Source organism: Battus philenor, unplaced genomic scaffold (assembly GCF_028537555.1).
Source record: "Battus philenor isolate CCGP_79_NKW_IND1 unplaced genomic scaffold, ilBatPhil1.0.hap1 SCAF_12, whole genome shotgun sequence".
NCBI classification, from domain to species: domain Eukaryota; kingdom Metazoa; phylum Arthropoda; class Insecta; order Lepidoptera; family Papilionidae; genus Battus; species Battus philenor.
Genome location: NW_027181674.1, coordinates 1308760 through 1334588, shown reverse-complemented (window position 1 = coordinate 1334588; position 25829 = coordinate 1308760). Strand labels below are relative to the sequence as shown.

The window sequence follows — 25829 nt, the reverse complement described above, 5'->3', positions numbered from 1 at the left end:
GTTTCCAAGCGGTAATATTGGAAATCTGTGGAAACATATGTACAGCAGTGAACTACCTATCACTTAAGTGATGACGATCCAAAGATGCGAACTTTTCACAGACTCTTTGCCTAGTTTCACGGAGATAAAACATAAATCATTTTATATTCTTAGATCAGTTATTTTTTATCTTTAGTAAGTTCTGTATTTTTTTGAAATGAAGACAATTTTTGATAACCCTCAGAGATCGTGATTGGTTCATGAATCAGATGGGCGAAATGCTGGGCAAGCACTTCGAGTTGACCTTCCACGCGCTCTGCCCCTCTAAGAGCCCCCCACTCTTTGGACATTTCCTCAATCCGTTCGAAGTTTATGATGATATGAACGACCCTGAGATCTTAAGAAAGTGAGTAGCTCATTTGAAATTTGTATTTAAAAGCTATCGTTCCTGACTGTTGATGTTACTGATGGTATTCCTTGAAAATGAACATCAATGATTTGTACATCTACACAACTCTAGTCATATGAACGAGAATCTAGTTCATGGACCCTTCCGCTCCGTGAACTCAGTACCGATGAAGCTGTAAAAGCCTTAGGGCTAACAGCATTAACATCTTCAGAAACAATACAATACAATGAACCAGAAAGACCAAAATTAGGAGACCATGCAGATCTAAGTAATAGGCCAAGTTCTTCCTATAGACATCTTGCAAGGTTAGCACTAGAAGACGGCAGATGGACACAAATCATGAAGTGACGCAGCGATTGGATAGTAGGAGACATGACGTGATTGCTGTTACTAAAAATGGAGGTTACTCACCAAAGGGGGGATTTTTCTTTTCATGATTTAATTTGCAATACTATATTCAGATGTGTTAAGTGTCTTTAGGTTTTATTAGAACTGTAGACCAAGGCTTCGCTGTCAAATTAAAATTGATAAGTTTTTGATGAGGTTTCTTCAAGTTTTGGAATGGGAATCCAGGACCGGAAAACGTAGCGAAGAACCTTGTTAACTTTATCGGAAGTGTAAGTCTTGAAAATGTACCGAGGTATTTCTCTGGTTGTTAAACCACGTTTAAAGATTTCGTGAATGCTATATGAACCTTAAAAATGGTTTAGACAATGGTATTGACTGGAAATGCCGGTGCTATTGGGGATTGGTTGTGATAAGTTATGGGATTGGTCTGAATGAAAATTTATGGAAGAGGCTTCTGTACAGCAGGGCGGACGTCTTACGGCTGATATGAAGATGATGAATGGGGTTGTTTCCATTGAAGTTAGAAGTGGTTTTAGTGGGTAAGAGCCCCATATGATCCTCTCTTCTACTCTAGACATAGTATCTTGAAGGTTCAGAAAATTTGGTCCGAAAAAAAGTTGGGTACTAGAAAGATCTAATACCAGTCGGATGTTCCCATCAGGTACATTGCGAACCAGCTCGAGGAGTACAACAGCTGTCCAGGCGTGGTGAAGATGGACCTGGTGCTATTTAAAGATGCAATTGAACATGTGTGCCGGATTGTACGCGTTATTTCGCAGCCCCGAGGGAATATGCTATGCGTTGGCATTGGTGAGATATTCTCTTGCTAAATAACTCTTTCTCTTTCCATCTTTCCCTTAGGGGGGATGGGGGTTTTAGAGATTTCATTTCTGACAACACACAGAGAAGTACTATTCTAGAAGCATTTGACATGCAGCAGAAGTTATACTAATTTAGATTTAAAAAGATGCATTATTCTTCTAAGTGGAGAAGATAGGCTTCAAAGTTGATGGTAGTAATGCTGTAACTACAAGTCAGATATTTTATTTTTTGCAATAAAAAAATGTTTTATGAATATTTTAATTATGAGATTTTAAATTTTCTCCAAAGCAGCTATTGATTTTATGGATTTAATGGAATCAGGCGTTACCTTCCTACCTAGTTGACTTTGTGGCACTAATCGGTGTAACATAACTCCTGAATATGCCCCGTGGAGGGATGAAACACGTGTTGAGTGATTTGACGGTAGCAGTTGTGTAGTTCGCATTGTTTGCCGCATGCGCATTTGTCAGCGGGCTGGCGGGCGGTGCACTTTGTTGCACGACTACCACTGCATGTGCGGAAGTGGTTAAATATTGGTCCTTTTCTTAATTAATTTTATGGAACCTAGACATATGTATGTTATATCTCTCTTTAGAACAATGGTAGTGAAAGTGGACTGAGACTTGTAATCAAAGGTCTTGGGTTCGATTCCTAAGCATTTACCGCTGTTCAAAAGCAAGTTTTCGGAGGATGAGCAGCAGCATCCTCTGAGTACCGTAACACCTCACTGCGATCGCCAACTTGCCTGCCAAGCGTGGCGATTGTGGTATTTCCCCTATAGATAATTTTGGGGGAAGCCCATTGGCATACCTTGCACTGGACTTCTATGAGCTAAGCCGATGACGACCTTTCTCTAGGCTATGATAGACAAGGTTTTGCATCATATATTGATATAATTTTTCTTTCTCTTCCATATTTGCTTACTCAGGTGGTTCTGGACGTCAGAGCTTGACGCGCTTGGCTTCCTACATTTGCGAGTGTAATTCCTTCCAAGTGGTGGTGACGAAAACGTATGGCGTCAAGGACTTTCGCGAGGATCTGAAGGTTGACCCACTATATCTTTGTTCTGTTTATATTGATTTGGATAAATAGACCAGTTACTTTGGTCTAGTCTGGTTTATCATGGCATATCCTCTATTGTTAAGTTTTTCATTAAAATGCTTTGCCAATTTTATTTTATTCTTCGTGTCTCTGTTGATCATCACGATGTTCGACATTGTGCTTGCCCAACTTTTCGCGACTTTATGTCGGTCTACTTAATAAGAGATTTACTCAAGCCGCGTCTACCGGCTTCTGGTCGCTAGTCTAGAAACTTCCGACTTTATGGCCATTGATTTTATAGTATACATGATTTCAAACTTGAAATTTCAACATTCGACGGAATTCTTCCTTAAAACAAAATAATGTATTTCGTTGAGCTCTTGAAGTAAGGTACAAGTTATGTCTGCCTGTCCCCTACCATGGTCCGAAAATGTTACTCGAATTGACATTATTTTGTATAAAAAAACTGATAAAGCATGAATTCTTTCGTGAATCCGACCGATGGTAGGGGCTGTATGATGGGTTTTCAGGTGTTATACACGAGCACCGGAGTGGACGCGAAGAAGACTACGTTCATATTCAACGACACTCAGATCGTGGAAGAGAGTTTTACGGAGATCATGAACAACCTGCTCAGCAGCGGTGAGGTTACCAATCTCTTCAAGCCTGATGAATTTGAAGACGTAAGTTGACTAGATTTCGCTATGCATCATTACTTACATTTAAATATGTAGCCTATACATATACTTCTACCAGATTCGGAATATGAATTCTTTTGAGAAGAACCCTGTACAAAAGTCGATGGTTTATCTTTTAATATGACTTATTGATCAATCAATTTCAAATGAATAATTTGGTAAAAGAGATTTGTTTCTCTTCTCTTTAATGACTCCTTACCGGGGATTACACGTGATAAAAAGAAGGACTTAAAAGTAGTGTCGAAGAAGGCACAAATATGAATACAGTAAAGGTATTATTCTATTCTAGAAGTCTTGATTGGACACTTATGGTGTATATATGAGAAATAATATGAAATCCGTGGGGATGTGGTGGTGTCTTCTAAACTTCTTCTTACTGTATAATGAACCTAAACAAGTAACTGCACGACGTAGTTCAGGTTGCAGAAAGTAGCTGGATACCGGCAAGATGGGTCTTGGCAATCTTTGGTGGAGACCTGTGCCTTACCGTGGTCTATCAGCTGATAATGATGTTGATATGTATATCTATTTATCTATGCTATCGAGGTAAAAGTGAAAGGTATAACAGCGAACTTATCTGTAACTGGCTGAAGGATTTAGGCCTGTCAAGAAACAGAGAGAGAGAGAGAGAGAGAGAGGCAATTTTAATTTGTTTTGTTTCTCATTTTTGTATTTGTATTTGTATTTTTATTTAATGGAATCAGGCGTTATTTTGCGGAAGTCCATCCTAAGTAAGAAAAGGACCAATATTTAGCCACTTCCGCACATGCAGTGGTAGTCGTGCAACAAAGTGCACCGCCCGCCAGCCCGCTGATAAATGCGTATGCGGCAATATTGGTCCCTTTCTTATTTCTATTTTTAGCATACTTTACAACTTGTTTATCTCAATTTATCACTGCCTATTGGTATCCCATCACAATATGTGTCACTATCTGTTCCTTATGTATTTATTCCTTCTGGCGGTTTCTCCTATTACTTTCCTGCTAAATTCTCTTAATTGTCCACTAGCAAGGCGATGTATTTTTCCTTGATCCTTTGCTGCAACCGAAATCTAGCATTAATTTATGAATCTTCAAGGCAAGATTGAATAAGTTTCTTCTAGGCAAGCAACCCTAATAGCCCTAGTCATCGCTTAGCATCAGACGAAACACAGGTCAAATGCTTTGCACGTAAACAATAGAAAAAACTTTGCAGCACCTAAGATGTTAGACGTTGTAGGAGTCTGTGATGATCACGTGGAATTATGTAATCCAGATAAAGCAAGCCCTGGAGAAACCGATGAAGAACGCAAACATAATGCAGACGATGGAGGCGGTGTATCTGTTCCTGGTGGACCGAGTGCGAGCAAACCTGAGGATCGTTCTTTGCTTCAGTCCAATCGGTGAAGAGTTTCGGTAAGAATTAAAAAAAAATTCTTTAAGCCAACTCGTTCAATATTCTTGCCTAAAGACAGATTCTTTTATTACTTTGATATCATTCAAGCTATATCTGATAGTGTATATGTATAAATCCAATTTAAACTTTGTTAAAAATATTTTGTTGTTGAATTTCTTCCTGCTTCTTCTCCACAACTATAACATCTTGCGAAGCCGAGTAGAATTAAAAATTAATAGATAATAAGTTGGCGATCAATAAGAGTTATTTTAGAAGTTCTATGTTCAATTAACGTATTTCATCTTTTTCTTTCATCATCGTTTAATCATCAGCCGCAGGGAGTCCACTGCTGGACTTGGGCGACCTTAACGAGGTCTATGCGTCTTATCATCTTGGTATACTCAACATATAGGTGTCCTTGTATGTCTTTGCTCCGTGGTCACCGCTACTGAACCATTGTGCACCAACCAGCATCTACCGGATATGTGCGTTATTTGGTCTGTATACTGTCACTTCTTTCCAAGGACAACGCTATGTCAGGACATATATATGTAACTAATGGTGATGTGATAGCAAAGCACTGAGGGTGGTTTGATATTATTTGTACCGGCTTTGCAGGAACAGAAAAATTCTTTCTGGTAACTAAAATCCTTACTAGAAATTAAGATAAGCTTGCTGTACCTTTCTCTAAGTATCATAAAATCAGTAGCTCTCGTGTATTTTGTTATCATAGAATAAATTTAAGGAGGTTGAACTTGTACTATCTAATGTAGTGTGAGGGATTATGGAAGGATTAATATAACTTGGTGTGGTGCACTAATGTCATTGTAAAAGTGAACACGAAAAACGCCTGATTTTGTTCCTATTAGGATTTATATTCCACAGACATTAGCGTCCTTGCCTTTGTTTTTACAGTTACCTTTTACGTTTCTGATTTTTTTGTTTAAATCATTGGTGACTTGTTTTTATAACGACGACCTTACAATGTCTGTCTGTGTTGGAGCGAACACTTCCTCATCCCTACTCCATATTGCCATCATCAGGTAGTGCGCCAGTATTTGGGTGGTTGCCGATTTCGCCACATCGTTGAATCTCGCGGTCTCATCTTGAATCTCGTCCGTGTAATACACGCGTATGATGGACACTATTATATAGCCCGAAGGTGTTTGTTATTCTAGGGATAACGGCGACCGCGTCACCTTTTAGCCCCTGACTCGAGGGAGGAATGAGCGTCTATGAACCTTTCTTTGTACCGTAGCCTTGGATAATCCGAACTTGTTTGTGGCCCCTCTGAGTTTATGGGTTCTCAGAGGAAAGCGTTATTAAGTATGCCACTATAGGGGGGTTTAATCTGACTCCAATTTCTATGGACTACTCAAGTCGTCACTGAAGATGATCCTATGTGGAAACCACCATTAATCGCTGCTTCACTAGGGAAATAACCTTGAACCCATAGTCAAAATAAATAATTTAACTTCCTAAGTTCAATATTCTACAAATGAATGTTGTTATAGTGAAACTGTAAATTCTGATTATATTGTTTCGGATCAGAAACCGCATCCGTCAGTATCCGGCATTGATCAACGCAACCACAACCAACTGGTTCCTCGAGTGGCCGCGGGAGGCGCTGCTGGAGGTGGCCTACAAGTTCCTCCAGGGTGTGGAACTACTAGTCTCCATCACTGGACAGCGGGTATGATTATAAGCAAATTTTCATTATAGTTACAATCGTAGACGTTTACTGCTGGATATACATATATATGTGTGTATATATATATTTATATACATGACGTATTATTTATACATATATATCTATTTTCTTCTTCGTCAATGTCGATTCTACCGTGCGGTGCCGCTTCTATTATATGCGAGAAAACTACTAGCGCCATCTGTTGACAGTGGACAAAACTACACAATATCGGTACATACACATACACACACACACCATGCACACGCATATATATATATATATGTGTGTGTTTGTGTGTATCAAAAATATCAAATCGAAAATCTGAGAATTTTAAGGGAATTGTAGAATTCAATAGAAACAATTGCCCTGTAAAACAAAGAAACGATATTTAAGATTTACAATCTTATTTAAAAGGACATTCATTCCATTCCTTGTTTTTAGTGTCGGCTGTCACAACTTGTGGCGCCATCTATGTACCTATGTAGTACCGCTGCATACATCATTCTTATATAGATCGATGGATATATTTTCTTGACATATACAAATTTTAATTTCTTCCATCTTGAAACACCTTGACCGAATCGATGACAAGCTCATTCTCTATTACTCTACCGTCTTTATTCCTCAGAACAGTAGCAATGAAAAGTCCCGTTACCCATGCGGTCTTTGTCTAATTTTCATACAACCAATAGTACGTCGAAGTTACCTCGTTGTCTATGGGCTATGTGGCTTAAATACTCATTGCGAGTATCTTGATACGTGCCCAGGTTTGATATTAACCTGTTTTAATATACATTATGTCAATGTTTTGACATTTTGATGGTGCATCGTCTTCCTTTCAACCCATAGACCTTCATTTCAAGACATAGATTTTTTTAGTCCGTGGGCGGTGTATCCACGGGCTCAATTTCGACGAAGCTGTACAAAGCTTAGTCCGACTAGCAGCACAACATCAATTACAACAAATAGACACGATTCGGCTTCGAGTGCCGGTCTGGGGTTCAAATCAGGGAGGAGTCAATAGCCTCCCTGATAGGCGGAGAATACCAGCAAGATTTCATAACCCTCTGCAAAGAAATAGTTAAAAGAACAATAGAAATAAATAAAAGACAAACATAAGTAAGTAACAAAGCGACAATAAAATGGGAAAAAATTAAGAAATAAGACTGTGATAAATAAAAAATAATTATAAAATAAGAAATCCAAATGTAAATAAAAAGATAAAAATGTAATTATTAATAAGAAAAGAGGGAAGAATGAAAGCTGAATAGGGCGAATGAGAAAGAAAGATGAATTGTGGAATGAAAGATAGAAAATAGAATGAAAGAAATGACATTATAAGGAAAGAAAGAAGAGAAAGAAAATAATAAGAAATGTGAAAAATTATATTGATACAAAAGACCCTGTCCCAAACTAGATAGGGGTACGAATAAAAAAAAAAAAAAAAAAAAAAAAAAAAAACAAATAGACAAATAGACATAAATTTATTTTAGTCTGGTGTTAAGACATTTGGCCGTTTCCAGACTTATGGTGTCAGTAAAAGTTATTGGCCTATCCAAGGAAAATAAAACAAACTAGAGCGTGGAAAATTTTGGTCTGGAAAATTCGAGACGCATTTTTCTTTCAGCCAATAGACATTCACTGCAAGGTATAGGCCTCCCCGAAAGATATCTATGGGTGATATACCACAATACTTGGCAAGCGTGTTGGCGATCGCAGTGTGGTGTTGTGGTACGCAGAGGACGATGCTGCTCATCCTCTGGAAACTTGTTTGTGATCAGTGGAAATTCTATATGATTAATGGAAATAGTGTGAATTATCTCCTCCTCCACCCCTCTCTCCCCCTCCTCCCCCTCCTCCTCCTACCTTGGAATGGAACCTTCGGTCTACGCTCGTATGTCTCAGTTCTGTACTGCTAGATTCTACTGGTCAAAGTGCATAGCAAAATGTATTCGAAAGAGTAAAACAGAGATATGGGTATGTTCGCAGGTGAAGCGTAAGGAGTCGATAGTGGAGAGCCGCGAAGAAGGTCTCCGGGCTTCGGTGGCGTCCATCATGTCTTTGGTACATTCCTCGGTTGGACGATACTCCGCGCGCATGTGGGCCGAGATGCGCCGTGTTAACCACGTCACGCCCACGAATTACCTCGAGCTGGTCTCCGGTTACAAGGAGTGAGTAGAAATTTGAACTTCACTGCGCTTATGAGAAATAGGCATTCTGGAATATGGCAATCTTTCGTCGGACGATGACCGACTTCGCTGCATATATCCAGGAAGTAAAGACCAGAGAGACTAGATAAGAGAAGATAGGAGATTATGAAATATGTATATATATATATGATAGCCATTATTTATGAACTTTTACTATTTTTTTCCAAATTATTTACTTTAAAATATTTCTAGTTTCGACGTACCTTAGGGCAAAAGGCCTCCTCCAACATGGAGGTTGTTGGAGGAGTCCTTTTGCCCTATTATCGGGGTTGGATAGCCTCCGATCGGCTGTAGCCTTGAGCGACATGGGGCCTAACTTTGTTGTTATTTTGTCCTTTCATTCTGGCTTTTTGATCCCCCTTTTATGGCCATCTCGAGGGTACCAGACAACCACCATTTCTCGGTTTTTTCACCAACGGCCAGCCTCCATTTTAGTTAACTAATTTGAAAAACATATATACGTGCCTGATATTACAGAGATTTGAATAATGGTCAAAGTTTACTTGGAATCATGATGCTTACTTCAAAACAAGCCCTCGACGTCGAAGTCCACTATAAACCACAGGCGATGCTAATCCCTGATCAGAATTATAGGAGTTTCTTTTGCCACTTCTCCAGTTAGCCAGAATGTGGCAACAGAACAAGTTATGGTTTCAACCTCTTTGACACCCTAGAGTCGAAAGATTAAACAGGTATTAATAGTAAGAAAACCTAGTGAGATCAGATCAGATCAGAGTGATTTGGCAGTGGCAGTTGTGTGATTCGTATTGTTTGCCGCATGCGCATTTATCAGCGGGCTGGCGTGCGGTGCACTTTGTTGCATGACTACCACTGCATGTGCGGAAGTGGCTAAATATTGGTCCTTTTCTTACTTAGGATGGACTTCCACAAGGTAACGCCTGATTCCATTAAAAGGTATTAATATATCAAACCAAGGTTCTCACGAGGAGGCTGCCAGGTCTCTTCATGGAACGTCAGACTTAACCAAGTTGAGCGACCTGATTTGGGTATATACATATATATCTAGGGTCCGATGCATAAGTATAAGTAACAACTTGAGTAAAGCCTTCCGAGGAAATACTTGAGGTTTTTGATACCAATTAAAATAGTTTAAGCTAAGTGCGATCTGAATGTGTGAGTAAGTAGAACAGTGGTAGAGGACTAATATCAATCATAATGCATCAGAAATTATCTCATAAATGTATTATTATTTCTTATCAAATCCTGGTGACCATAGAATTATTGTATAAAGCGTTTGCCTTGGTTGATAATAATATGAACTTGTAGAATGCTCCGAAGTAAACGTGCTGAGGTGGCGTTGCAAGCGAACAAGCTCAGGAACGGGCTGGGCAAGGTGGAAGAGACCACAAAACTGGTGGGGCAGATGTCCGAAGAACTGGCAGTCGCGAAGGTGACCACAATTTTTATTTTTCCAGTTATTTCGTTACGTATACCATCAGAATAGTCCACGGATTATTTCTTGAATGGTTGTCATGTTTTAATACACAATACTTTATAGTTATAAAAAATTGTGATCTAGGAATGTCGATGGAGGAAGGAGATGCAAGAAAGAAGATCTGCAAGCGAAGAATAGCAGGTCATGTGAAGGACGAAAGAGAATGTAAAATAGAAAATTATAAATTCATTTACCCCGGTTTTGTAACGTTTCTGCCACACATAAACAAGAGGCCAAGCAAAAATTATATCTTGGACGATATTTAATGTCATTATTCCTTGATTTATAGGAAAAAATTCAAACGATTCACCGAACTGAAGGAAAATTGCCAAGCAGTGTCACGTCATTATGGTAATAGGAAGTCAACAGCTGAAAGTATCCAGATGGTCTTCTCCAAAAATTTCCGGACTACTTGAAAGTGAACATCCAGCGTCTTCCGGTGACCTCAACGAGATCCATGTTCTTAAAAATATTGATCTTTCTCTGGACTTTGTATAATTGGTGACTCCTGTGGGCAAAGGTATACGCCATTACGTTAATAACTTCTAAAAATATTATTGCTCTAATGTATGGCACCTCCATACATTAGAGCAATAATAGGATCAGAAAAAACTCATTTGAGTTTGCTTTAGGCTCTTCAGGGCGCTTCTAGAACTCTTGTAGCTTTAATTTGAAGGTTGACATTCTTTCCAGTTTCTAGTGAATTGAGCTCTTTTGGTATTCTTATCATCAGGTCCAAGTGGCCGAGTATACGGACCAGTGCGTCGAGTACATGGGCGTGATCAACGTCCAGCAGCGAAACGCTGATGAACAGCAAAGGAGTGTGGCCGCTCGCAGCAAGAAAACCATGGAAGAGGAGGTCCAGTGTAAGAGGTTGGCAGAAGCTGCCATGCGTGATCTCGCCAGCGCTATGCCTGCTCTTGAGGAGGCTGTCAAGGTACTCTATTGGTTTCAATAATGACGAATCATTTGTTTTTAATCTTCTATGTCGAGCTTGTGTATTTTGTGCTGTAGTGCGGATGGTTGTGTATTTTGTGCTTTTATAGGCATTGGACGCGCTGAACAAGAAGGACATCACTGAAGTGAAATCTTACGCCAAGCCTCCGCAGAAGGTGGAGATGGTCATGGAAGCTGTTCTGATCTTGCTGCAGGTTTGTGAACATGTTCTTTCTTGCATATTTCTTATTAATTTACTTGATAAACCGACATTTGTGTTATGGGATCAAGGTTCAGGATTGGAAGAAATCTCTGGTTTCATCACAATGTTAACAGACTCATCTATAGTACAAAGAGACGTAACTTCTTATCATTACATGGATACACAGAGCGGATATCAGATCCAGAACGTTGTTTTTATGGCCCCGTTTTTTGGCTTCTAATCCAACTCCTATAGGGCGAACTAAGTCTTTATTTACATAATAATTTTATCACATGTACTATTTTTTTATTTCCATACTCGTCTCTCGTCTCTCGTCGTCCTCCCTTTTCTCTAACTTCCTTCTATACATTGCCTCACTTCCTTCGCCTTCCCTCCTAGGTTCTTTAATATTAAATTTATTATTTTTAACTTTACAATTTATTTATTCTTAATTCTTTTTTGTTTTATTACTATCTATATCGCACTAAATTTACATTTATATTGTAAACTATTTTAACACTCTTATTATTATTGTTATTTACTTATCGGACATCGTTTTGTCATGATTGAGGAGATAAAAACCGAATAGAAGAAGGTCTTGAAGGCTATACCGGAAAAATACTATTCCGACTGTTTCAAGGACTGGAAAAAGATTGGGCAATTGTGCTTTTTATTGAACGGGGATTACTTTAAAAGGGATATAATTGATTTGGTAAGATGAAATAAAAATGAAAGTTGATCGTCGCTTTCTTGGATAGGGGGAAGGGGGGGTGGTTCTTATCAACTCTTGTAATTCCTCTCCCTTCTTCAAAGCTTCAAAATTTTCTCCGCCTGTCATGCAGAAGGAACCGACCTGGGCGGAAGCTAAGCGTCAACTAGGAGACCAGTATTTTCTCGACCGGCTGCGGGATTTCGACAAGGACAACATTTCGGACAAGACGCTGAAGAAGATTGGTACTTATACCGCCAAACCGGACTTCGAACCTGAAATTGTGGGCACCGTGTCCCTGGCCGCCAAGTCACTGTGTCTTTGGGTGCGTGCTATTGAGAAATACGGCAAGGTGTACAAGTAAGTAAAAGTAAAGTGCTTTTGACTTGGGATTATAGTGTTAAGTTATATGCTCTATGCAAATCAAAAATAGGAGGTTTAGTTAGACGTTATTTAGTTTAATGGATCCACCACCAAAGTTTAAGAACCAAAACACCGTTTCACATCCTTCTATGTAAATAAATGCCTTAGTATTTATTGGAATCAGGCGTTATTTTGCGGTAGTCCATCCTAAGTAAGAAAAGGACCGATATTTGGCTAAATATTGATCCTTTTCTTACTTAAAATGCCTTACTGTTTGCTCGCAAATGTGCTGTACGTCCAGTCCTTTAAAGTTTTTCTACATATTTTGTATACAATCAGATTTCTTGTCGATGGACTACAAGCAAAGGTTGAAGAGCAATGCAATGCCGACAACGTGGAAACTTTGTTTTTATTCCCGCACGCGTAAAAATAGCTTTGACGTAAGAATTTTTTTTGTGGCGTACTGTATGGAACACTCATGTAGTTAATTCGGTACCAAGGATCGCCAATTCTAAATGTCTACTAGACATAGACTTTCCTCGTAGATTTCCAATAGTACCAGTTGTAAAGAATCTGAGTCTTTAAGCGCCAATTCCTAATCAATAGAGTTTATGACCTATATGCTTAAACATGACAAAAATACCAAATATCCATCCTTCTCCATTCTCCAACTGAAGATTTTGTTGACAGAATTGTCAAGCCCAAAAAGGAGCGTCTAGAAGAAGCACTGGAGTCTTTACGCATGAAGCAACAGATCCTGGCGGAGGCGCGAGCCAAGCTACGTGAGCTGAGTGAGATGATAGCACGGTTGCAGAAGGAGTATGATGAAAAGCTGGCGCAGAAGGAGGAATTAGAGAGGAAGTCTAGGATGCTGCAGCTGAAGCTTGAGAGGGCGGAAGCACTCATCACTGGACTCTCAGGTAATGTTTACCAATAAAACTGGACTGCTGTTTTATCCCCTTCGTAGTAATCCCCCTCCGATAAAAGGCACTTTTGCCAACGCTTTTTTCAGTCGGAACAGTCTTTTTCCGGTATAGCCTTCAAGGCCTTAGATTCGGTTTTTATATCCTCAATCGTGTCATAACGTCTCGCATTGGCCTTTTGGGTTTGCTGAGTAGCCAGAAGTCACACGGAAGCAAATCATGTGAATATGGTGGTTGTAGAACGATATGGATATAGTTTTTGGTAAAAAAAAAAGTCGCGACGAACCAATGCAGTATAACATCGATCAATCGAGACTTGACGCGTTAGACAAAAATTAAATATTTGACAAAAACACGTGTAATTTGGAGGTTAATAAACCTGTTGAGAAACAGACGCTTGGCAAATATTAAAGACAGTCCTACCAACTTTGAAAAAATTATCTGCTTTCCTAATATCCGAGAGTTTACAAAGATAATTTCACCTAAGTTTTTGATCACAATTATATATATTTAAGTATGTATAAAATGGACAGACAAATTTGTTAAGGCGGTTGGAAGATGCTGAATGTAGACCACTTGCAATCTGTCCTATTGTAAATGTATTAGGACGCCAATATCTAGCTTAACACGGTATGACTGAAATATGGTGATGGTGAAGAATTTAATACTTATAAATGAGGAGAAGAAATCGTTTATCGACTTGTCACTATCTTAACAATAATAAAAAATTCAGTTTTACCATCATATGAGCTCGTCTAACTGCTATAATGATGTAGCTGCCACTTGAACCTTATTTTAACAGCCATAATCAATTTGTTGATCAGCGTCGCGTAACTGTGGGATATTTCCATGATAGTATTCCCGTGTACCCAATAGTCTCTTATTTTAATAAGGATAGAGAATCCCTTTCTCTATATCCAAGGTTTTCTATTTCTAAAACCATGAGTGGTCGGTTCCTAGGCGAACGTGAACGTTGGGAGCTGACTGTGGAGCGACTGGACCACGAGTTCGAGAACCTTCCAGGCGACTGCCTCATCGCCACCGCTTTCGTTGCCTACCTTGGACCTTTCATGTCAGAGTACCGAGAAGAGCTGATGGATGACTGGTTCCTGGAGGTATAAATGAACTAACTACTTAATATAGATAGATAACAATGTGGTAGGCCTTTGGAGGAGGCCTAGGCCTTGCGATAGGCATCTGTCAGTTGACATTAATAAATGAATATATACAAAAATTTTCAAATGCAAAATTATGGTCAGCACCTATCATCTTTATCTACCCTCTGATGATTCTTTTATTCAAGAACGTGTTTAGTTCCTGATTAGAGCTAGAAAATATATTGATATTTTCGTAATAATATCTAATGGACACATTCACAGGTGAAAATAATGTTTTTATATTGTGAAAAAAACGTTTTCAAATTGTGAAAATAATGTTTTTAAATTATGAAAATAATGTTTTCAAATTGTGAAAATAATGTTTTCAAATCGTGAAAATAATGTTTTCAAATCGTGAAAATAATGATTTCAAATTGTGAAAACAATTTTTTGAAAAGTGTGAAAATAATGGTTTCAACATTGTGATTTTTTTTTTCAATTTACGAAAATACTCTTTTGTGTACCATCATAATACTCAATCAAAACTACGATCATCAACTCGCCTACAAGAACTTCAGCTTTAATTATACATCAGAACTGGACGAGACCTAAAAACTAAAGATTACATGTTTACTAAAAAGTTTTTTTTTTTTTTACCGAGAATGTATTACCCAGGTATACAATGAAGCCGTGCCCGTTACCATGGATCTCAGCATGAAGAGTTTCCTTCTAGATGACGCCACGCTCAGGGATTGGAACTATATGGGACTTCCAGGTGAGCAGTTTCTTTTTGATAAATGTCAAAACACAGACATTTGTGGCCATATGTGAAAATTAAGGCATGTTCACATTCTGACTTTACTTTTGCGCCACCTTATACAATTAATGTAATTTATAATCAAGCTTCTTTATTATTATAAATAAATAGTATTATCTATTGCAGAGTTCCCCAAACTTTTTTGTATCGTAGACCCCTTGCCATGTTTTTCCGCGTTGGGTAGACCCCCTACTTACCTGATATAGGTTTTCATGTAAATTTCTAACTTAAGTCAAGTTTAGTGTTAAAAACTTAAAGTAAATACACATTTATTAATTGAATTTAAATTAAAACTACTCAAAATAAAATTTTGTATCTGTCATGTAAAATATACGTAACATTAAAAAAAAATTTCGCTGACGTAGATCCCTTGCAGGTTGTATATAGACCCCTAGGGGTCGATATAGACCACTTTGGAAATCACTGGTCTATTGCATAGTAACCCAGACGTATAGCGTATTGTAGCACACAATCGCCCATAATGAAGCTTGGAGAAAAGCATAACAAGCGTATATCTATTTCATTAACCTTATGAACATGGACTATATATATCTAGGTTGGGACTAGCTGTCCAGTTCGTCAAGTTCAACTTGGCTGGGCAGCGTTCAGGAAGCTCGGAAACCTTTTCTCGTCCAAAGTACCGCATTGAAGACGAAGGTCTTTGACCAATGTGTGATTTCGATAATGACTCACGAATCTCACACGTGGTCACTTACGACGGGTCTTATGAAAAGGCTCAAGGTCACCCAGAGAGTCAATAAGATCACGAAGAGTTGCTCGTGTGTAGTGGCAGTTGGTGTGGCACATCGTGCAACCAATGGCCGTTGGGGTGGAATGGTTCTCGAAGACAGATGACGCGGCGTGGGTATGCCCACCCTCCCACTAGGTGGGCCGACGACATAGCTAGCGCAAGATTGGTCATCGTAGCGGACTATGAGGGTGGTCTGCGCCTTGCTGTGGGAGTCCATCGGCTGAAAACGAAGAAGATGTACTTTTAATTTTTTATTATATTTATTAAGGTCGTGATTGAGAGAGGTTCTTCGAAACTTCAAGTGTTTAATGAGATTTAAAAGGCTTATCATAATCCAGCCTTTTCACCAAATACTAGAATATTTGTAGAAGATAAAGATCTCTTATCAGAAATTATAGTTTGATAAGTATTCTATTTTTAAACAGATGATAACTTCAGTGCAGAGAACGGTATAATTGTGCGTCGGGCGACGCGGTGGCCACTGGCTGTGGATCCTCAGGGTCAGGCTCTCATATGGATAACCAGATTGGAGGAGAAGAATGAAATTGAGGTATGGATAATTTTGTGTTACATTCTACATATGTCTGAGTGTTTTATTGAAATTAAAAAAAATATTACAAACATCATAAGATCAAGGAAAATTTACAATTAAAGGTCACCTAGTTACATATAAAGTATGATGACTCTGTGTTTGGCACTAATCAGTGTAACATAACTCCTGAAGATGCCTCGTGGAGGGGTGAAACACGTGTTGAGTGGTTTAACGGTGGCGGTTGTGTAATTCGCATTGTTTGCCGCATGCGCATTTATCAGCGGGCTGGCGGGCAATGCACTTTGTTGCACGACTACCACTGCAAATGCGGAAGTGGCTAAATATTGGTCCTTTTCTTACTTAGAATGGACTTCCGCAAGGTAACGCCTGATTCCATTAAATATAAAGTTTGTTTTGAAAGTCATAAATAAATGTTTTCCTTGCCTGTATTAAACGTTGACGAAATTCAGAGAATGAAACCCGCGATAGATCCAAAATCGAAATATTTTACCTCATTACTACTGAATTCACTTTTTCCTGAAATAATCTATGTATTTTTAAATTCAGTTGGTAGATTTTGGTCAGCCAAACTATCTGAAGATAATGGAGAAGTGTTTGTCGGAGGGCAAACCTATACTAATACAAAACGTCGGAGAGATCCTCGATCCGTCCATCGCGCCCATCCTCGATAAGGCTGTGGTCAAGATAGGCTCTTCCTACGTGATCAAGTTCAACGAGAAGATGGTGCCTTATCATGAGAACTTCAAGTTATATCTTACAACTAAGCTAGGTAATTTTTATGCTCATTTTTACTTTGGACTACAATGCGAAGAATTTTCCATTTTCTTTTTTGCTTGTCTCTCGATTTAACCTATATGTAAAAACATATATTTTTTATACTATTAAAAATAGGTGTAACAGCTTTGTTAAAATGTATATTTGATAGCAAGGAGATATTGTTGCTGATGACAAAGGGTCTATCTATAAGACCATTGCATCGCGGTATCCTGCTGGATAGGTACAAATGCACATATATAAACACAACAGACACACATACACCTACAATATTCCAATTGGAACAAGTAGGAAGTTTACTTTAAGGATGTTTACCTTGATTAGTAAAACTACTGAAGTGTATTGTGTGCAATAAATACATAGGAAATCCAATCTACACGCCTGAGATTCTAACGAAGACGACGATGGTGAACTTTGCGGTCAAGGAACAGGGTCTGACGTCACAATTGCTGGGCATCGTCGTGCGAAAGGAGCGCCCACAGCTGGAGCAGATGAAGGACACTCTCGTACTGTCCATAGCGAGGGACAAGAAAACATTGGTGAGTGAAATTTCTTTACAATAGTTTAAATTTAGTAGATATTATTCTGGACGACAGTGATGGCATCTTGCAACTTCTTGAACTGGAAATTTATGGGTTAAAGAATTAAGGTCTATTGTAACTTAAATTCCGGAATTGTTTACAGAATTAAACAGCGTCCAAGCCATATTTAGTTTGCCATACTGCCATTGGCTGAGATAAAAACGTTCGAGAAATTTCGATGTGTGTCGTTTGCTGATTGGTCAATTCAAAAGAAAACGAACTTTCTGGAACTTGATTAGTTCGATATAAAAGCGCTTTAAAGAAGATGACATTTTGGAATCGTTTATCCAACGAAAAAATTAATTTTGCTAATATCTGTGGAAAATAAATAAAGATTGAACAGACGAAAGCGAATTTTATCCAAAACCCTATAGAGTGCATTGTATCGTTTCCAGTATCAAATTTAAGTACCTATACATACCTATATTACAATTTTCGTTTAGACTTCAAAAACCTTAGTCGCTATTCTTCTACCATATATCTCTCTCACTCTCTCTTCCTCTCTAGATATAATTTTATATGTTGATAAATATTTATTTCTGTCTAGGATACAGATAGAATACATTCAAAGCATTTTATGGTCGTTTTTTGGGGAAATCTCGATCAACTCCTACATGTTTGATAGGGACTTTCTTTATCAGGGTAAAGGATATTTCTTTTATTTTCTTCTTTCGTGCTTCATACCTTCTTTTGTTTATTATCTTTCGTTCTTCATTATATCTGTTACTCATTATATTCTTTGTATTTTGTTTAGATTTACTCTTACATCCTCCTACTGCATTTCCAAGATCACAGATTAGTTTAACCTATCACATTTCTATCACAGACTTAGTTACAGGTTTAATACTTGCGTGTATATCTTGTTTATACTTTATTCTTTTTAGTAAATGCCTATATTCATTACCAATTTTATGCTTTTATTTTTGAATCATAGAATTTTGGTCTTACCCGACTCTGCCTTATGTAACTAGGTCTTATTTCTACGTATTGCATTATGTCCAAATGTTCTGTAGAACCTTTGGAATATGGCGCGAAGTTTCTTGTCGCCCACCATTATAATTGCCTATATCCTTTTTCATAGCTCTATATCACAGACAAAAGTATAAGATCAAACAGTGTTTTTGTACATTAAACAATTTATGAATCTAAGATATATTCCTAATTATGTATAAATAGCATGACAGGAATAGAATCATCATATTATTGATATATTTTTTTCATTTTTTAAGGCTATATTTCTTGATGCCTCTCGTTCCCGTTAGGTTTAGGATAGAGATGCTAAAATGGGTAATTAATTATCATGGTTGTATTTCAATCGCAGATTGACCTCGAAAACGACCTACTTCGCATCATGTACGAGTCGCAGGTGCCGCTGCTGGAGAACGAGGAGCTGTTCCAGACGCTGCAGATCTCGCAGCGTACGTCGCTGCAGGTTAAGGAGGCACTGATCACTGCACAGGTGACAGAGAAGGAGATTGACACCGCTAGACAGGTAATTTTAATATTCACCTTTATCTTGCCACTGTCAAATTTATTTGCTTTTTTATTTTTTATTGTACATCATACAGAAAATAAACAACAACCGGCTATTTATTTCAGACAAACATACTACGTACTATAGAGTAAAAGTTTTTGAAATAATTTTACAGTGTGAGGGTGAATTGCACACAATAATTACAGTAATTTAACTTATGGATACACAAAGACAAAAAGAAAAAACTAAATTAATAATAAATGGATACACACATTGTATGGCAATCTGAAACTGACTAGGAGAGTTAAGCTCAGAATATTCCGGTCCAATGTGAAAACTGTTTTGCTATATGGATGCGAGACGTGGAAGATTACCAAAGATATCTCGGGTCCGCTCCAAGTCTTCGTTAACAATTGTCTTGGATGTATTCTCGGTATATACTGGCCTGAGAAAGTCTCCAACGTAGATCGACCAGCAGATCAAACGCCGCAAGTGGAACTGGATAGGCTACACGCTCCCGGAACCCTGATCACATACAGAGACAAGCTCTAGAATGGAATCCTCAAGGAAAACGAAGACGTGGCCGCTTAAAGCAAACCTAGAGGCTTCCAAATCATGTTGGAGACATGGGAATAAGTGAATGATGATGCATGATGTTTTGTGTATATGTACAAATGAAACCATTCAGGTTATGACTACGAATGAGCATCAGCGCGTTGATCCCGTGATGTCACAACCGCTTCATGTGACTCAAGTGTCCTCTTGCCCCCAGGGCTACGTTCCCGTGGCGGTGAGGGCGTCTGTCCTGTTCTTCGCTCTGAACGACCTGTCGAGGATCGATCCCATGTACCAGTTCTCTCTGGACGCGTACATCGACCTGTTCATGTACTCTATAGACCGCAGTCAGAAGAGCAGCGAACTGGAGGAACGTATCAACTATTTGAACGAGTTCCACACATACGCCGTGTACAAGTGAGATTTTATTTTTTTAAACACACACATATATGTTTCGTTATATATACAGTGTTTATTGGAATCAGGCGTTACCTCGCGGAAGTCCATTCTAAGTAAGAAAAAAACCAATATTTAGCCACACATGCAGTGGTAGTTAGTAACTCCTGAAGATGCCCCGTGGAGGGGTGAAACACGTGTTGAGTAATTTTGTGAAGGCGGTTGTGTGATTTGCATTGTTTGCGGCATACGCATTTATCAGCGGGCTGGCGGGCGGTGCATTTCATTGCACGACTACCACTGCATGTGCGGAAGTGGCTAAATATTGGTCCTTTTCTTACTTATATACTCGTATACAGTGGTCTTTATAAAGCAAAAATGGCCAAGGTCCTTGGCAGTCAGAGATATAATTTTTAAAATGTAATTTTTGCATAAATTGTAGCTATTATTAACATATAACACATGTGTATCGAATTTATATTAAAAACAATATTTTTTTTCAACATATTAAATTATTTAAATGAATAATAATCATTATAGATATTAATAGGGATTGATGTGAAATTTACGGTAATGGCCTTTTTTAAATAAAGCAAGTCAAAAGTGAAAAATCAATTCAATACCTGAAAGTTCTAGAAAAAAGGGTTATCAAGGTTTTATTTTGACAGGAACACCTGCCGAGCCCTGTTCGAGCGCCACAAGCTCTTGTTATCCTTCCACATGGCCTCCCGGATCCTGTTCCAGGCTGGGAAACTAAATATGAACGAATACCTCTACCTGCTGAAAGGCGGAGTCGTCCTCGATCGGTCTGAGCAGCCCGACAACCCCACTAGTATGTTCTCTCCCTTCCTCCTTTCTCTATCTCTTTCATATATAAAGAGTAAGAGTTTTCTTTGATAATACGATAAGCAAATTTTTGTGCATTTCAAAAATTATTGTTTTGCGGATCTCTCTAAACGTACAGGCCATAATAGAAAATAAAAAAAAATGTAATTTTGCCGCCAAAAATGAAAGGAAATATTTAAAAATCGAATGCATGGACTATATTGAGTATATAGTATCTCGGAACAGAACGCGTTCGGATGCCTTTTTTGTTCCATGGATCACCATTAGACCTGTCAAGAGCAAACATTATTAATCTATTGAAACTATATTTCTCGACTGCGGTTTCTTGTTTATTTATTTTTCAAAAACCAACGCTTTTATTATTTTATTGTAACATCATAAAACGACATTTTCGGTTTATTGTAAAGTTCCTTTTCATTATTTATTAGCTATGAAAGTCCTGTCAAAAAACCACTGTAATTTTTTACTTTTTAAAAATTTACTTTTTAATATACATATCGCTGTCGTGTCGTCTTTATTAATGTCGATTCTACCGCGCGGCTCCCCTTTTATACGTTTATGAACAACTAGCGCCATCTGTCGATGCCGGCTGAAACAACAGAGCACCGATTTCTAAAAATTGGATAAGTAGGGAAATACCGTGGTCGTTGAAGGTTACTACCAATGCAAGGAAACCTCCCTAAATGGATCGACAGCCTTGAATACCGTACTTGGTCCTTCTCCCTACAACACGAAGAATCCGTCACCTTTACACTGAATTTTTGAAAAGTTGACAATTTTCGTCTCCATCTAGATTGGATCCCGGACGAATGCTGGGACAATATAACTGAGCTGGACAAGATCGCTGGCTTCCACGGTCTCATTGACTCTTTTGAGACCATGTCCAAAGAGTGGCGTGACTGGTATCTGACTCCGGAGCCAGAGATACAGCCTTTGGTCGGTAAGTTGACGATCGTCTTCTCAGCCCATTGACAGTTACCGCTGGCATCCCCCAAGGATTACTATGGGGGATATACCGTAACAGCCAATGGAATAGTTGATAACCATAGACCAAATAAAATGTAGACAGGTACAAAAATTCAACAGTCTTGGGATGACCAAATCGATAACGCGTAATGTTTTTCGTTCGATATTTCTTTCGAAGTTTTCAAAAAATTCCTAGTGGTTTAACATAATTTTTGAATTTGGAAAATATAATAATATTATGATTTCGCCAAAGTGCCGGACAAATATGTTTATTTATTCATTTACACTGTTATTAATAACTAAAAACTAGATAATAACAACAGGTGGTCTTATCGCTCGAGGCGATCTTTACTATTCTGTATTATAGATGTAAAACACGTAACATTCCAAACTTGTTCCAATACTGGCATATAAAGTCTTTAATATTTATAATACAAATCTTTGATACCAGGGGAGTGGAACGAAATGTGCAGCGAGTTCCAGCGCATGCTCGTGGTGCGTGCGCTACGAACGGATCGTGTCGCTGCGTGCGCCTGCGCTTTTATACTGCGCGCGCTCGGCCCTCGGTACATCGAGCCGCCTGTGCTCGACATACGCGTATGTATACACACACACAAATACACGTACAGCAGGCACACACACATACACAACCATAGATCACGGCACAAACACACGCACTGACACTGCAAACTGACAAGCACACGGACACTCATCATATACATGCAAAGAATCACGCGCATATATATATACATTACTGGCTGATCCCGCAAACGTTGTTTTGCAAAAAAATTAAAGTTTTTAATTAACAAATGTAAGTTAAGGGTTTATCGTAGAGGGGTGAAAATTTAGGTTTGTGTGTATTTTTGTATGCTGTATCATAATAAAATAAAAACCAAAAAAATTGTCTAAAAAATTAAAAATAAAATTTAGGGGTGGACCACCCTCATCACTTAGGGGTATGGAAAATAGATAGTAGCCGATTCTCAGACATACTGAATACGCATGTAAAATTTGGTAAAAATCGGTCAAGCCGTTTCGGAGGAGTTCAAGTTCGAACACCGTGACACGAGAATTTTATATATTAGATTAGCACACGTACACACGGACATGCATACGACTAATGTACGTACGAGCACTTACACACACAAACACGCACGTATACAAATACTTAACAAAGATGACTCTTAATGGATTATATTTACCAGGCCGCATGGGAGGAGTCATCCTGGAAGACGTCCCTCCTATTTGTGCTGTCTCCCGGTGTAGATCCGACGTCGTCACTGATTCAGTTGGCAATTGACGTGAAGATGTTCGACAAGTTCCAATCCCTCAGTCTGGGTCAGGGACAGGCGCCAGCAGCCACCAGGTAAAGCTTCCTTCGTCTTAACAGGCCTTGCGCTGACTATGTCCAGCGACCTCACGACCCATGCCACGTTGACCAGCTCAAGGTCGCCATTCAAGAACTATTAGGACTCAACGGCCGTCACTTGCTTGAACGATGTGCTCCGTTTACTTCAGACGAGCAATATTTGGAGCAATCATCGTTTTATGAGGGCTAGAGAAAAGTATAGCATACATAGTGTATTGTATGTGATACATTTTACTTTGTTAAATTATTTCCAAGAGTATATTTCCTTTAAGAATGCTGTTGCAAGGCATGGAGGAAGGTGGATGGGTGTTTCTTGCCAATTGCCACTTGGCCTGCGAATGGTTGGGAGGACTCCGAGGCCTGGATAACCCCAACATACATCACCGCTTCAGGCTCTGGCTCTCTTCTATGCCTGATGATAAGTTCCCATTGAATGTGCTGCAGAGGAGCATCAAAATGACCACGGAACCTCCGCAAGTGAGTTTCAGTACCAGTACTATAATAGCATTTTACATCGATACAACACAAAAAACAAAAATTATGGACAACTACTTTTGTTTTTGTTGAAATTTTTTTTCTAAAAATTTACTCAGGTTAATCGTACCTCTGTTACAATGAAGGCATTTGCTCAAAGAGGGACTATACCCTTGTAGGTGTATAGTGTTGTGAAGTGAGGACTACTCTACGGTCGGAAGCGACACGGGTCAACCCTGACCGCTCTCGCTTGCACGCTTGCAACCATATTTTTACCCAATTTTGGTCCCATACAACATATTTTTATGCTTCATGCAGCGTATTTTAATATACATTTGCCTCATACGTCGTATTTTTATTTAATCTTGTTTCTATACAACGTATTTTACTTGGTCTTGGCTTCCATACAACGTATTTTTACTTGGTCCCATACATTGTTATCCACTTTATCTTGTGGGACCAAGACAGAGTATTACAGAGTATTTTTTGTGTATCTTTACCCCGTATAGTGTATTTTGAATTAATATTGGTCCTATACAACGCATTTTACTTGGTCTTGGCATCCATCCAGCGTATTTTTACTTGGCCTATACATGGTATTTGTAATTTATGATGGTCCCATACAGAGTATTTTTTGTGTATCTTTGCCTCATACATCGTATTTTTCTTTCATCTTGGTCACATACAACAGATTTCTTCTTGATATTAGCCCCCATACAGCCTATTTATATTTTATCTTAGTCCCGTACAACGTACTTTACTTGTTCTTGGTATTCATACAGCGTACTTTTACTTGGTCCTATACATGGTATTTTTACTTTATATTGGTCCCATACAGAGTATTTTTTGTGTATCTTTGCCCAATACATCGTATTTTTCTTTTATCTTGGTCACGTACAACAGATTTCTTCTTAATATTAGCCCCCATACAGCGTATTTATATTTTATCTTAGTTCCATACAACGTTTTTTATTTTATCATTGTCCTTATAACGTATTTTCACTTTATCTTTTGCCCCCATTTAACTTAATATTACTTTATCATGGTCCCTATAATGTACTTTCAATTTATCTTTCTCTCCCATACAGGGTAGTTTTACTTTATCTTGATCTTGATCTCATACAATGTACTTTTACTGTACCTTGGTCCCATATATCCTATTTGTATCAGCTCATAAATATGTTTATAATAGGGACTGAAAGGAAACATGGTGCGTATATTCGCAAACCTGAACGAGGACAAGTTTGACGAGGCGACGCCAAAGTACAGGAAGTTACTGTTCTGCGTGGCCTTCTTCCATTGCTCCCTCATAGCGAGGAAGCGGTTCCGACAACTTGGCTACAATGACGTGTACAGCTTTAATGACGCCGACTTCGAGGTAAGCTGGTTATGCTGTTAAGGTTACGTGAGATCTGTAGAAAGTTGATGGAATTAAGAAGTACACTAAGAAGAATGCGGGAGGTAGTTTGAAAAAATGGTGATTGATGAGCGAGTCCAGGCATTGAAGAGAATCGTGTAAGTTGAAAAGCTGTTTTACTAATCACCTCAAGGATTATTTATATTTAATGGAATCAGGCTTGCGGAAGTTCATCCTAAGTAAGAAAAGGACCAATATTTAGCCACTTCCGCACATGCAGTAGTAGTCGTGCAACGAAGTGCCAAACACAGAGAGCACTAATCGGTGTAACATAACTCCTGAAGATGCCCCGTGGAGGGGTGAAACACGTTGAGAGTTTTAACGGTGGCAGTTGTGTGATTTGCATTGTTTGCCGCATATGCATTTATCAGCGGGCTGGCGGGCGGTGCATTTTGTTGCACGACTACTACTGTATGTGTGGAAGTGGCTAAATATTGATTATTTATAATCATCATCGTCATCACATTAACTGATAAACGCCCACTGCAAGGTATAGGGGTTCCCCTAAAATGGTCATGATGATCGGTTTTGTCCTGCCCGCATCCAAGGACTTCCCGCGACTTGACGGTCCTCCTACTGGCTTGGAGTTCACCACTTCA

General features: G+C 38.7%; 1 protein-coding gene across 1 annotated transcript in view; it reads left to right on the top strand.

Annotated features, from left to right (window-relative positions):
* Positions 1–25829, top strand: part of kl-2 (dynein heavy chain 2, axonemal kl-2) — a 97013-nt gene that overhangs the window by 60715 nt on the left and 10469 nt on the right. Inside the window, exons 47-71 of the mRNA XM_068776249.1 lie at positions 224–385; positions 1398–1546; positions 2487–2602; positions 3130–3282; positions 4552–4691; positions 6223–6364; positions 8351–8532; positions 9859–9982; positions 10761–10964; positions 11074–11178; positions 12008–12234; positions 12928–13157; positions 14121–14275; positions 14933–15032; positions 16251–16375; positions 16925–17147; positions 17516–17691; positions 19055–19225; positions 19980–20179; positions 20827–20990; positions 21798–21944; positions 22422–22567; positions 23176–23336; positions 23612–23816; positions 25006–25191. Coding sequence (XP_068632350.1) covers positions 224–385; positions 1398–1546; positions 2487–2602; positions 3130–3282; positions 4552–4691; positions 6223–6364; positions 8351–8532; positions 9859–9982; positions 10761–10964; positions 11074–11178; positions 12008–12234; positions 12928–13157; positions 14121–14275; positions 14933–15032; positions 16251–16375; positions 16925–17147; positions 17516–17691; positions 19055–19225; positions 19980–20179; positions 20827–20990; positions 21798–21944; positions 22422–22567; positions 23176–23336; positions 23612–23816; positions 25006–25191 — 4093 coding nt within the window. The remainder of the gene's footprint in view (positions 1–223; positions 386–1397; positions 1547–2486; positions 2603–3129; positions 3283–4551; positions 4692–6222; positions 6365–8350; positions 8533–9858; positions 9983–10760; positions 10965–11073; positions 11179–12007; positions 12235–12927; positions 13158–14120; positions 14276–14932; positions 15033–16250; positions 16376–16924; positions 17148–17515; positions 17692–19054; positions 19226–19979; positions 20180–20826; positions 20991–21797; positions 21945–22421; positions 22568–23175; positions 23337–23611; positions 23817–25005; positions 25192–25829) is intronic.